Source organism: Pempheris klunzingeri, chromosome 8 (assembly GCF_042242105.1).
Source record: "Pempheris klunzingeri isolate RE-2024b chromosome 8, fPemKlu1.hap1, whole genome shotgun sequence".
Lineage (NCBI taxonomy): Eukaryota > Metazoa > Chordata > Actinopteri > Acropomatiformes > Pempheridae > Pempheris > Pempheris klunzingeri.
The window spans coordinates 22889418-22902321 of NC_092019.1; the positions used below are offsets into that span (position 1 = coordinate 22889418).

The 12904-nt window shown below is 41.7% G+C and overlaps 1 protein-coding gene across 4 annotated transcripts in view; it reads right to left on the bottom strand.

The window, feature by feature from the left end:
* The window catches only part of otud7b (OTU deubiquitinase 7B), a 33589-nt gene that overhangs the window by 5844 nt on the left and 14841 nt on the right, over positions 1 to 12904 (bottom strand). Inside the window, exons 2-11 of one of the 4 annotated variants that reach the window (XM_070835291.1) lie at positions 7991 to 8227; positions 7394 to 7564; positions 6875 to 7102; positions 6398 to 6499; positions 5790 to 5917; positions 3772 to 3878; positions 3260 to 3387; positions 2749 to 2904; positions 1858 to 1972; positions 504 to 582 (exon numbers count right to left, since the gene is read on the bottom strand). In XM_070835291.1, the coding sequence (XP_070691392.1) occupies positions 504 to 582; positions 1858 to 1972; positions 2749 to 2904; positions 3260 to 3387; positions 3772 to 3878; positions 5790 to 5917; positions 6398 to 6499; positions 6875 to 7102; positions 7394 to 7564; positions 7991 to 8075 (1299 nt within the window). In that variant the 5' untranslated portion in view covers positions 8076 to 8227. Of the gene's footprint in view, positions 1 to 503; positions 583 to 1857; positions 1976 to 2748; positions 2905 to 3259; positions 3388 to 3771; positions 3879 to 5789; positions 5918 to 6397; positions 6500 to 6874; positions 7106 to 7393; positions 7565 to 7990; positions 8228 to 12904 lie in introns of all 4 variants that reach the window. The other 3 variants (XM_070835290.1, XM_070835289.1, XM_070835288.1) reach the window with 3 other exon arrangements.

A 12904-nucleotide genomic window follows, 5' to 3' on the forward strand; every position in this document is an offset into this window, starting at 1 on the left:
GTCGCAGCGCTTGTGTGGTGTGACTTTATGACCTGAATGGCCCAGTGTAGTTGTTTTCACACATGCTTTGTACAGCACTTAGGGGACAGCTGCTCTGGTGGAAAAGGGGAAAATATTGCTCTTATTTATAATGAGTGTGGGATATGAACACTAACCACAAGCAGCTGTAATACTTTAAGTCTACCATCCACTTTGGCATCTGTTTGATCATCACGTTACAAGCTCTTTTTTACTCTAAATCTCAATTTGGCTGATAAAATACTGAACGGGTCTTTGGAATCCTCAAACGGCCTTCATGGCTGGTAGAAATATAATTCACTGTTTTTTTTTTTTTTAAAATCACTGATTTATCTTGCCTGTCTCTGCAAAAGGGAGTTTGGGTAAAACCAGGACATCCAAAAAAAAACTATGATTTGTCCTGTTGTCTGAGCTGGCTTTATAAACCTCCCTGCTGTAGAGCAGCAACAATGGCTCAGTGTGGATGTGCAGACTTTCATCGTTACCTCGCAGGGCAGGGGCAGCCAGGTGACCGTCATGTAGCTGTGTAACATCTGGAGCTTGGCCTCCAAAGACAGAGCCACACTGGGAAGAGGAGGGAGAGAGACACAAGTCAAAGCTCAGTGAGAGGAGAGCAACACCTGCTGCTCCAGGGTCGAATGGAAATAATGTTAGACTCTTTTGGACAACAGTCATGGGCTGGATTCTAAACCACGACACAAGGGGTAAATGTGCAGCAAACTGATTATTTTCACTGTTGATTCATCTGTCGAGTATTCTCTTGATTAATCGATTAGTCGTTTGGTCTCATAAAATGTCAGAAACGGGTGAGGAATGTTGACCAGTGTTTCCCAAAGCTGAGGACGATGTCCTCAAATGTCTTGTTTTGTCCACAACCCAAAAATATTCAGTTTACTGGCAAAGAGGAGTAAAGACGCCAGAAAAACACATCAATCACATTTGAAAAGCTGGAATCAGAGAATATTTTTCCCTTAAAAAAATTACACAAATTAGCTGATCATCAAAATAGTTGGCGATTAGTTTAATAATTGAAAAGTAATTGATTAATCGTTGCAGCTAATGTGCAACCACAGAAAACAGATCCAAAAGAACATGCAGGTGTAGAACCACATGTAAGTAATCAATGCAGCGCTACCAGCGTTACAACAAGAAATAAACTGTGACACAGTAGCCTATTCCGTTATTAGTAAACTAAGCTGTTCTCAGGGATAACGGTAAAGGTCAGTGACTTCATAGGATGTTGGTCCTCTTCTACAATGTAGACAGATAATAAAACTGAATGAACTTTTACCTGCTGCTTCTTAACAACAGCTGGTAATTTGGTTCTGAATTGTACAGTACTTAGCAGCACTGAAAGCATCTTGCTGTTGTGCTTAACTGTTCTGCACTAGCCTTTCAACTCAATGACCTTTTCCAAACAATAATAACAGCCACTCGAGTAATATAATCTCTGCCCACCATTTCACTGGAATAAGACATCCACGGCGTCATCTACTGACGTAAACAAGGTGGAAAGTTATTTTTACCAAGCTGCTATTTTGGCACTCCTTCCCCTGGTCCATTCATAGAGGGTATTTAGAGCTAATCTCATTGTCACTGGCACTGTCGCTAATCTGGAGTCAGGAGTCAATCCCTACACGGCAACACTCGGTCCTAAAGGGACAGCTGTCTATGAGGGCGTACACATGCGAGTGAACAAGTGCCACTCTAGTCTTTTTATCTGTATCAGTTCACCTCTGACCGAGTCCGTTTGTGAAAGGCACCTTCTGAATACATCTGACCTGACAAACAGAGCTGCAAGTAAATGCGTGGGTGTTTGTTTTTAGAGGCAGGCCATACCTTGCCAGCATCACGTTGTCTGTGTCATCCTTGCCCCACTCCCAATCCTTCCCAGGGTCCACAGCGAAGTGCAGAGGCAGCATTTTGTGCTCTGAGTCAGTGAGAGGAATCACAACTGCTGGTAGAGACGGGGAAAAAAGTATAAAACATTTTAATCCAACACTCTGGGTGGTTTGCAGAGAAAAATTCTTTCACTTTCTATTTTAACAATTGAACTATTGTTTTTTTGATAGTCTAATCCTGATGAAACGATTCAGTGTCTGGGCACTGTCTTGAGCTTCAAGGATAAACTTGTGCACAAACTTCAGTCTATGGTTTCTCCAAAATGTCACTCTTAAGATTAAAAACCAAACATAAGAAGCAGGATAGTGACATGCATACATAGTAATTTGGAGTGTATTATATCATTTATCGTTTATTGGTTGAACTTTTATGACATCTTCAACACTGGAAGGTGGTCATTTGCTCGCTTACTGTGTGCTGAGCTCCAGAGATCACTGGATATACCCAAAAGCCCAGTGGTCTGTAGTCACCATGCTTAAATAAACCACGTAGGTCAATATTAAAAAAAGACTGACCCATCGAGCAAAGCTGCAAAGTGAGGAAGTGGATACCACTGCTGCTAGAAAACTCCTGTTCTAAACCACACTATAACTTTTTTTATATATATATATATATGTGTGTGTGTGTGTAATAATAATAATAATAATACAATAATTTGTGATTATATTTGTTATACATTTTTCTCTCTTTTAAACAATTTAAGGAAAGTGTTACATCCATGATTACAGCTTTAAAGCATCAACTGCTTAGTGGAAAGATGTTTTCCAAAAAAAAAAAAAAAAAATCAATATCCAGATGATAGTAAAGATGACTGATGAAGAGCATTACCTTGCTCTTTGGAGCTGGAGCTGTCCTTCTGCTCCATGGAGACCAGGGCAGAAAAGTGCGCCTGGTCGTACGCCAGGACCAGGGGTGAGCGATGGCACTTGGCAGCTGGCACTTCCAGCGGTAGGTAGATGCCTCCGAACGGGATGGGAGCAAAAGCTAGAGAAGGGTAACAAGGTCATTAAAGCTGTGAAAAGCACGACCTCAGCACTGTTAGCAGGCCATAAAGTACGGTGGGAGGAAATGAGCTAAAATTAAAAACCAGCTTCCACCCCATCAATAAATCAGATCAATAGTTCACCAACAACTTTCTGCCTATTATGAATGTTGCAGTAATTCCTGGAGATAACAGGCAAGGCATCGATCACTGACAACTTCAAATGTTACTTTCAAGTAACATTTTGCATACGAGTAATCTATCTGAGATATAAAGATGATGAATTATATGATGAATCTGTGAAAAAAATTACAAAACGCAGTAGATGATGCATTGGCACACTTCTGGTATATTTACCCTCTCCTCCAGAATCCCTCAGCATGGTGTCCGCTACCACCACTATGGGCCTTCTGAGGACGTGGGCCAAGACAAAGACGTGAAACTCCTCTAAACTCTCATAAACCGGTTCATCTGAGGACTCCGCCCTGAAGACAACAGCGACATGGCTTTTGGTCGACATTTTTAAAAACAAAAAATGTGAATTGTAGGCTTGTTCGTGGGTCACAAAAACAAAATTCATTAACAAATGTAGGAAAGAGGATTAAGAGGAGAGCTACCTGTATTTAAACTGGTTTTACACATAACATTTTGCACTGTAGAGTTTTATATTGCTCATATCGTAGAGCTTTATAGACCTATTTAACCCACTGGACTTACACTTGGAACAATAACTAGCGTACTGACTAAAATGAGGCCCAGCCACTCACTTCTGTCTGTGAGCCCAGTTTGTTTGTTCATGAATAAAAACATGAGTGTGACTAAGTGCGTGCTGGGTTCACAGGCCCTGCATTGTCCGAGCCAGACCTTACCCGTTGGTGCCGTTGGTGCTGTAGTGTATTCTCGGCTCACTGGAGGCTAGCTTCAACAGTTCATTCCACTCTTTCTGCCACTCCTCCTCCGTGTACACCAGACCAGACTGAGGAGAAAGGAAGGACACACACACACACACACACACATTTGCCATTTAGAGAGGGAGTGTCAAATGTCACAAAAGCATGCACTGACGTTATGGCATCTTACCACAAGGTGACATACTGACAATTGAGGAAAAAAGAACATTAACTGGAGCCTTTAAAGATTGCTGTGTCGTTCCCACAGCAGCAACAGAACCCTCATTAATATCACATGTTTAACTTCCATATACGGACCGAAGGAAAAAGCTTATTAATATGTTTTTTTCCTCACAATCAGTGTCTGTTCACCTACAGCACATTCAGACGGGAAAGCTTTCCAGTGAGCCTCAGTCCTCTACTACACAGTGCAGCTCCACTAGAGCAGCGCTGGTATGAGCTATTGGCTTACGGAGCCTTCTGTGGTAGCTGCTGGAGAATGGGCGACCATTAGGCCGTCATTCGTGTGGCATCTCCTCTGTGGGTGTCTGCAACCACTTTAGAAAACATACTTAGTGTGCCGTTCTGCTTGCTTTCATGGGGAGAACAGTTATTGTGTTGTGTAAAGACTAAAATGGCTCTAAAGATCCTCTTTTTGTCTTTGTTTGGTGTTGGATGTAAGTGCAGTGCGTACACAACTCACACCGTCTGCCTGTTTCCGGGGTTTTGATAAGGAGTATCAATAGTAGGTGGAGATATCAGCGTTAACAGATAGCACAGTTAAACAGTAGGATAATGATAAAACAATCTTACAACCACTGTTTGTATTTGATAGAAACAAAAAGTTAAGAACAATGAAACACCCAAAGAAGAAAGCGACAGTGAACCAACGTTACCCTGCTGAGAGGAAACTGTTGACCAAGAGAAGGCAATCAGTGTCAGCTATATGGAAGTGGTTCAGATATTTACATCTTGCCAAACCTGCAGTGCAAAGTTTTGAATTCCCTGTTGCTGCTGCAGTTGTGACCACTTTATTAGGTACACCTTCACTGACATTATGCCTATAATGTATATGTGTGTGTTATGTCTTTTATTTTATTTTGTCAAAGAGGTGTTAATTCAGTGAAATGTTTTAGCACCCAGGTCACAGTCAGCCGTACTTGTACAGGACTGTATTATACTGAGAAATGTAATGGTCTGGTACCCTCATGCATTTGTATAGGGAGGACAAGAAATTAGTAACAGCTCTCGATATTAATTAGTCCAGTGCCTTCAACTATGACCTCAACAATACATATGACTGATTTTACACATTTCAGACAATGTCTGAAAAAAAACGGGACATTATAAACTTAGTAAAGGTAGATTTTAGGGTATGAATTGTATTGTACAAGTGCACTCAGTGTACCCATGACTGTGTCATTGTATGGAAAGAGTGACTGTTGAATATTATAGGGATTTCTTCATAGGTCCAATGGTCAAAAGATTTTCCAGCTACAAACAATACTGTACAAATATTTGCAATACTAACAGGAATGGTACACCAAATTACTATTATTATTATTTCCTCATAAATATAGGTTACAGCAATTATATGTTTTTTCGAAATCACTCAGAATTGAGTTAAGTTTACAGCAACCCATCGTTGTCCTGTCTGTCTCTGATGTTCTTTCCTGTTTCACTGTGTTTTTTAACAGCTGGAATAGCACAGACGACAGAAAGCTAATCAAAAACAGTAAGCTGTGTGCAATTCACATTTCAAATGTTTATTGCAGGCATGCAAGCAGCTGCAGGCGGTATGCACTATCTGGCATAGGAAGCATGTAAAGGCCTTCGCTTGTCCATTGTCCCTGTGTATTCTGTCCCGTTTTGTCAAAGGGGTCAAACTACCAACAATCTGTTCACAGGTTCACAAGTTTCATACTACCAGTTCCATAATACAGTCATCACAGGGTTACAAAGATGACCCAGAGAAATGAGCAGCCTCTGAAACAGACCTCTTTGTTCTGCTGGGTCTGCTGCCACCTCCACCTGCGCCTCAGTGCCTCTCTCTCCAACCCGTGATCCATCAGCGCATACAGGGACTTCCGTAGCATCAGGTCCCGGTCATGAAAACCCCACATACCTGCATTAGAAAACATATTTTGTATAATTGTAATTGTAATAATATTGAGTGTATAATTGCATTTGAAAATGATAAAATAGTTCAGTGAAGCGGGCCTTTTTTGTATTTCTTAATGTTACCATGTTTAAAAGACACAAATTAAGAAAAAAATGAAAAGCTGAATTTGTAACCAACTGTTTTGCCTTAAACGTATGAGTATCTTTTTAAAATCACAAGTTTAGCACATGAATATTACTTTCAAATGCACCATCCAGGAGCTGCACTACAAGGGCTTGAATAATGTCTGCACATCAATTAGGACATTATTAATTTTCTGGACTAGGGCTCCTAAGTGGGCCACAAAGGCTAAGTGAATGAGCACAGCAACATTGTAAAATGCAATTAGTGCTTAAACTAACAATGTAGCTCTCTTAATGAATGCTAATGGAGTGTGAACTTGCGGGGTATTGGGGTCTCGATTGAAAGGTCTGTGATACTCACCGAGCGAGGCCGCGTGTAACAGGCAATTTCCATCTCCGCTTGTTGCTAGAGGCAGCAGACTCTGACAGTTTGAAACCACTTTCGTCCACCAGTTCAGCCGCCCTGCAGGCAAATAGGAAAAACTTAACCCACCTGTTTGCTCTGCAAATATGGCATGGTGTTAATCAAAAACAACTGCTGTAGTGCTACTTCCCAAATAGAAAAAATTAAGAGGTTTGGAGGATAAACATACTATGCAGATTTTCGTGTTGGAAAACACGTGGCTCATTTTTAGAATACAGATGTTTTGCTCAGGGAGTCATATAAAGTTTTTAAAATGAAATGTTTTTCACTAAAAGACTAACATTAAACTGCTCGAGCTACAATACAAATGTGTGAAAACCTCTACAACTAAAAAAAGTGGTAGATTTTAATCAGCAACCCCTGCATGCAGATCCTACAATCTCATATGTGGGTTTGGAGGTCAGTTCTTCTCACCGGCATGCTCCAAGGCCACCATCATCGACTGCTCAATGAGGTCCCTCTCGATGAAGCCACGGAAGTCATCCCGGTACACTGTGAGGTCTGGTAGTTGGAAAGTGCACAGGGGCGTGTCCAGAAGCGGCTCAGTGCTGCTACCTCCAGTGCTTGAGACGTGAGAGCGGGCCAGGGACACGATGGTTGAACTGGCGTGGGAAATGCCCCTCGACAGACGCTTTTCTGTGGCTGCTAAAAGACAGCAGAGACAAGAGTTTATAGAAGTGCATTTTTGGACTCAATTCTTAGGACACATTCAGGAGTAATTTGGAAAGAAAAGAACTAAAGGGGAACATTACAACGATTAGCAGACATTATCTGCAAGTAACCTAAGTTTAAGAACTACATTAGCTATGAGCTATTGTCTGGGCATGCTTTTGGGTGCTTTGCTTTACTGAGCCCAGCGTTTTAAACTGGTTTATCTAGCGGTGAAATTACGTAATCAAACATTAACAACACCTCACTTGCTGGTAGCCTCACCTTGCACCACCTCATCTTGGCGGTGGAGTACAGGCCGTCCCACCCTGGCCATCTCCTTTTCGGGAGGCAGGTATGGTCTCTCCTCTGCGAACGAATATGTCAGGTTCCCAGCATGCACCTGTCGTAGCTGCTCAAAGTCACTGAGGGCAGCAGTGAAATCCCAGTTCTTGCCTACAGACGGGAGAGAGGGATTGTAACATCTGTCTGAGCCACCAGGTCCAGCACGACAACCTGAATCTTGTTTTTATGTCGGCCAAATGACACATCCTTAATGACTCTTCATATTTACCACAAGACAGCGTAACCATAGGCTGTCTTATGTCATGTACAGGCACATTCCTTCTCATGGACAAATATCAGGATTTGGAGCACATCTCTGCTTGCTACTGTTCACTGCATTGCATTACATTTTTAACCCATATACTCATCTGCAACTTCTCTTGCTGCTAGGCAACAGGAGCTATGTTGACTCCTGCTATACCTTCCTTCTGTTAGTGTACGATAGCCCAATTAACAGTAACAAGCCAGAGGCACTAAATGAGACAGCGGTCAGTTTGGCTGCTTCTCTTAACATCACCAGCTGTCAACTTCACTCACCCTCTAGCAGGTCTCTGGCCAATCCCGGTTCAGCTCCAGTGGAACGGACAAAGTCGGACAGGACTGTGTCCATATCAGCGGTCATGTGATCATGAATTCACAGGTTTGCGTGTTGTGTCCGGGCAGAAAAAAAAAAAAAGAAAAACAAATACAGACTCTGCTCTCCAGCGAGGGATGGGGGGGGAGGGGAGGGGAGGGGGTCCAGTCCTGAACCTTGTGCTACTCTACCAGCCACACCTGTAAAGAGAACACAGATAAAGTAAGATTAAACTTGCAGGAATAAATTCATCAGGGGTGAAACATTTCGTGTAAAGATTACAGCTGTAACAGCTTACAGGAGATGACAGCAGTGTTGGAGCTGGAGTGTGTACAACAGTGAATGGGAGGCAAACTGATAAAAATGACCCCCTTTTCAAATGCAAGCCTGTTGTGGCCTGGTTACTTTTGTACTTGACACCTTTGCAGTCATTTGTCCCACCCAAGACAACAGATGGCACCTAAAGTCAACAGGACCGATGAACTGTTTGCTCCAGTTTGCCTTATAACCTAATAAAAGTCAAATGACAGCAAGCACATGTCGGGTAGCTGCTGTTAGCTGTGATGTTTGTCATGCAGCTTAACTGTGTCGTTTCAGTCTTCATCCCGTTTTTGTAAACACGACTTGATGGGTTGTTAAGAATTAAATATGTAAAATGTAAATAGACGAGAATTATTGCCAGAGAAAAATCATGAAGGGCCTGAGCAGAAACCATACAACACTTAAACCATGTGTGAAACAAAGCAATTCTTTCTGTGTGAAGTGTTCAGCAAACAGCCGAGATAAAGTCAGCTTTCATTCCAAATCAATTGGAGATAATCATATCAGCTAGTGATATCGAATCCCAAAATGTACTTGCTGTGCTGGCAAAGTTTTTGTTCATATCATCATATTTAACATTTTATTGAAATTATATGTCAAGAGCAGGTAAGTAAATGGGCCACAATGTCATAGACATATTAAAGTCAAACTTGACCGAGCAGCGTGATGTGGTGAAATGGTATTCCTTCAAAGAGGCCCCTCTGAAATCAATTAGACAGTTTTACTCTTCACATTTCAATGGCAGATCCAAAGTACCCGCATCAGTTGGGCATTGAAATCAATACAGAAACATTATCAAGACTAAGAGGAAAAAGAGTCGGCATCAATGGGCCGTTGACAGAAAGGATGTAGAGGGCAATCAATGCTCAGCCAGACAAAAGGCATGAATCAAAGCAACTCTGGCTAAAATGGTGTGCTGTCGGGGCCAAGCTAAAGCTAAAAGCTTTTATTTTACCAGAAAAGATATTCTGAGCGTACATATGCTTTTTCAGCAGTGCTTTGAACCACATTTGGACACTAGCCGTGCTCTGTAACATTTGTCCTTCCACCGACGCTTTGCTCGGATGTGTAAGTAACAGTTTCATCTGATGAATCATCTACCTTGCTGATCAATGCAGGTCAAAGAACAAACGAAACCTTTCATCTTCGGGCCGAAATACTGGATGCAAATCTCCACTACCGTAGGCTACTACAACTCGACATTTTGACAAATCACCAGTATTAGTTTTGTTGATCTCAGGAGAATACTTTGTGCTGCCTTTTTACATGCAAACAGTGACTTAAATGCAGCATCCAACATGATATCAGCGTATGAATAATGATAATGTCTTATGGCAGTTTAATTTATTCACAGAATTGCTGTGCACAAAAATAAACCCATCCAGTCACTGTGCTGCCTTGAAGTGTGGAAACTGCATAATCCACTTTTGACTGACTTTTCTTTCCTTTTTTTTTGATCTACCTACAGTCATCTATTCCCATCCGTCCCGTGGCTCATCCACCACCCGATGTTCCTGCTTCATCTCTGACTCAGTGAACCCTATTCCACTGCGCCTGATGAGTCACGAGTTTACTCTTACACCTCTCCATCTTTGCCTCCCCACATGCTCTCCCTGCCTCCCTCAGCTTCTTCATCATTATTACAGAAGAAGCCACACGGGCAACGCAGGGGAGGAACAGACTTCAGTACCAGAAGCCTTTCTCAGCCAGCAGAGTATTTCCAGAGTGTTCTCTGCAAAGTCAGGCATTCAGCATCCTCCCCTGCAGGGTCTCCTCACATTCTTGTGGTTTGTTAATTCTGTGACATTCGGCTCTGCTGATCACCTACACAAGTTAGAGATGTGACACCGAGGCCAGTTGACCATTTAAAGCCACGGGGTATCAAAACAGACTTAGTCCCAATTCAGACTGACACAGAGGTGTGGGCTTGTGTTGTGACAGATAATAGCGCTGAATTAAAAAACACCAGGGGCTGTTGGAGTGAGCGTGTTGCTATAGGTACTAGTAAAAAGACACAATACAAACCAGTCCAGGAAGTCCAGTTTGTTATTAGACTCAACATCATGTTTTCCTGTATGACAGGATCTTAAAAGTACAATCTTTTTTTCCTACAGTATAACTGACGTAGTGCTGGAAGAGACACACTATGAAGGTTTAATCTCCAAGAAGTGCACTTGCACATGTTTGATCAAGCACCACGCTACATTTTATCTGTGGTGCACTGCACTGCAGCAAAGGCCGAGCCAGGATCAACTTTTGCATTAGACGTGGCTGCATTTTTTTTGCCACAGCCCACCAATGAACACAAGTGCAGTGCAGTGCAGCAGTCTAATTTCAATGAATGAAGAGCCAAAGTTTTGTTTTTGACACAAACCGCTGTCTCATTGGAGGGTGACCTGAAAGGGTCAATGTGAGTCATTTGACCTTTGTGACCCTCACCCTGACCTGGGTTAAGCTAAATGAAGGTTAGAAGCCTTGGGCTTTGGTGGACATGTGTAAGGAATTAGGGAGTACTAATATTGAGGGATGAGAGGTTACTAACATTAAAACATTCAACTCTCTCTATGGCAGTGTAAGTATGGAACAAAAGGAGCAGAGTACGGGCTCTGAACACTTACAGTGAGGCATTAACTTGTGGCATCAATCTCATGTGACTGAGTTCAATGCAACAAGCTTGTGTAGACTTGCGTGACAAGTGCCGTTTCCAAAAAGTCTCACAAATAGGGATCATTTTTCCATTATAAATGTATTACTAATACATGCTTTGGTAATAAATAGACAATTTACAGATGTAACAATGTGCTGTTTTTATAGGAAAAAGTGACAGAGAGAAAAAAAATAATTACGTTTAACGGTTCTTTCTTAAACTACACCAAATGATAAACTTACCGATGTTAACATAAGGTACAGTATGGTCAGTACATCACAACAACAACATCACATCTCACTTCACAACTCATCTGTTAGTTAATTAAACCCAATTAAAGGCACTAGACACTGAAACAGAAACCTGTCCCTGTTTAAATGCCAAGCTTCCAGTTTGTTTAACCAGTAACTGGTAACTGGTGACTTCTGATATTCTTGTAGCTCTGCTGTTGCTCAGACCTGCACACAGCGTTTTGTACTCCGTGTACAAAAGATCATTTTTTAAGAAAGAACGATCCATGTCCTACAACTTGGTCTATGCTCATTGCAGAATTTGAGGATTTAAGGGATTTAACAAAAAAAACTACATAAAAGAGGGGGCATGTGTCCAAGTTCTGGTGGTCCTAATCATAAAATGTAGTCGCGCTGTCTCCAAAAATGCTTAGAGAATGCAACTGAATGGGCCTACTCAGAGGCCCTGCTATGGTTTTAGGCAGAATCCAACCTCTGCTTGTCAGGATACTATGTAAATGCTCTTCTTTGTTTATTTAATACCATGTCATGAAGTTAATTTATTGGTCTGATGATTCTGAGAAACACTGTTATTGGACTACAAATAACGGCACATCACCTCACAATACAAGGCACTGACTGCCAGAATAAACAGCTAAAAGGGCGATGGAAGTGCAGGGCTGTGGACAGAAAGTACAGACACAGACCAACAAAAGGCTGGCTGTTGTCACTCTGGGCCTGTAACATCAGCCATTCCTGTGAGCCCACTCTGATGCACTGGATGTAATGTCACATGGCTCTCCTTCACAAACACTTATGAAACACTCCTTTCTGAGAAAAAGCCAGGATCCTTGCAGATAGCGTCCCACAAGGCCTCTGGTGTTACACCGTGATATCATGAAATCATGAATCTTTTTTACATTTTTAACTGTTTTAATCAATCTGTACGCAGAGAGAAAATGACTTGTCGTTTGTATTGGATCAGATATGAAAACACATTAGCAAGTCAGATTAGCCTACATGAGTCAAACATTAATAAGGAAGGTTGTTGCTACGTGTCTTCATCACAGATGGAAAGAGTGCTAGAATATCAAGTAAAAGTCAAAGTACATAAAAAATACCCAAGTGTAATCATCAAAGTAAAGAGTACTTGGAGTACATTTTAGCTGATCCACTTTTTTCCCTCTATCTGAGTAAACATTACTGCATTAGCCTACGTTTTAAAAGGAAAGGGGTGGAAGCGAAGGTAAAGCTAAAGAAAATATGTATTTGATGACATCATAGGATAGATCTATTAAATCAAAGAACACTTTTAGGCTATAACATTAACTTCATTAACATGCCAGCATATACTAATCAAACCAAAGTGCCCCAGATCCAAACTCACGATATATTCCTTTCAGATAGACGGCACTTGCCTGTCCATACAACTGATGATCAGTTACATAACAGCCTTCGTCAGTGTAGCTCAAACACCTCACTGACGGTAAAAGTTTGTCCACGAGCATTTAGCATGTGGGCCACACACGGCTTATATCTGCTGGTCACACAACATTGTGGGTTGGTTTGATTTGGGTCTTAGCTTACTCATCGGGTGGTGCATTAAATCAGTGATAAAGTAGATGTAAACTTATTACTACACACCTGGCTGTGACTGCACCCCCCCCTCACCCTGACAC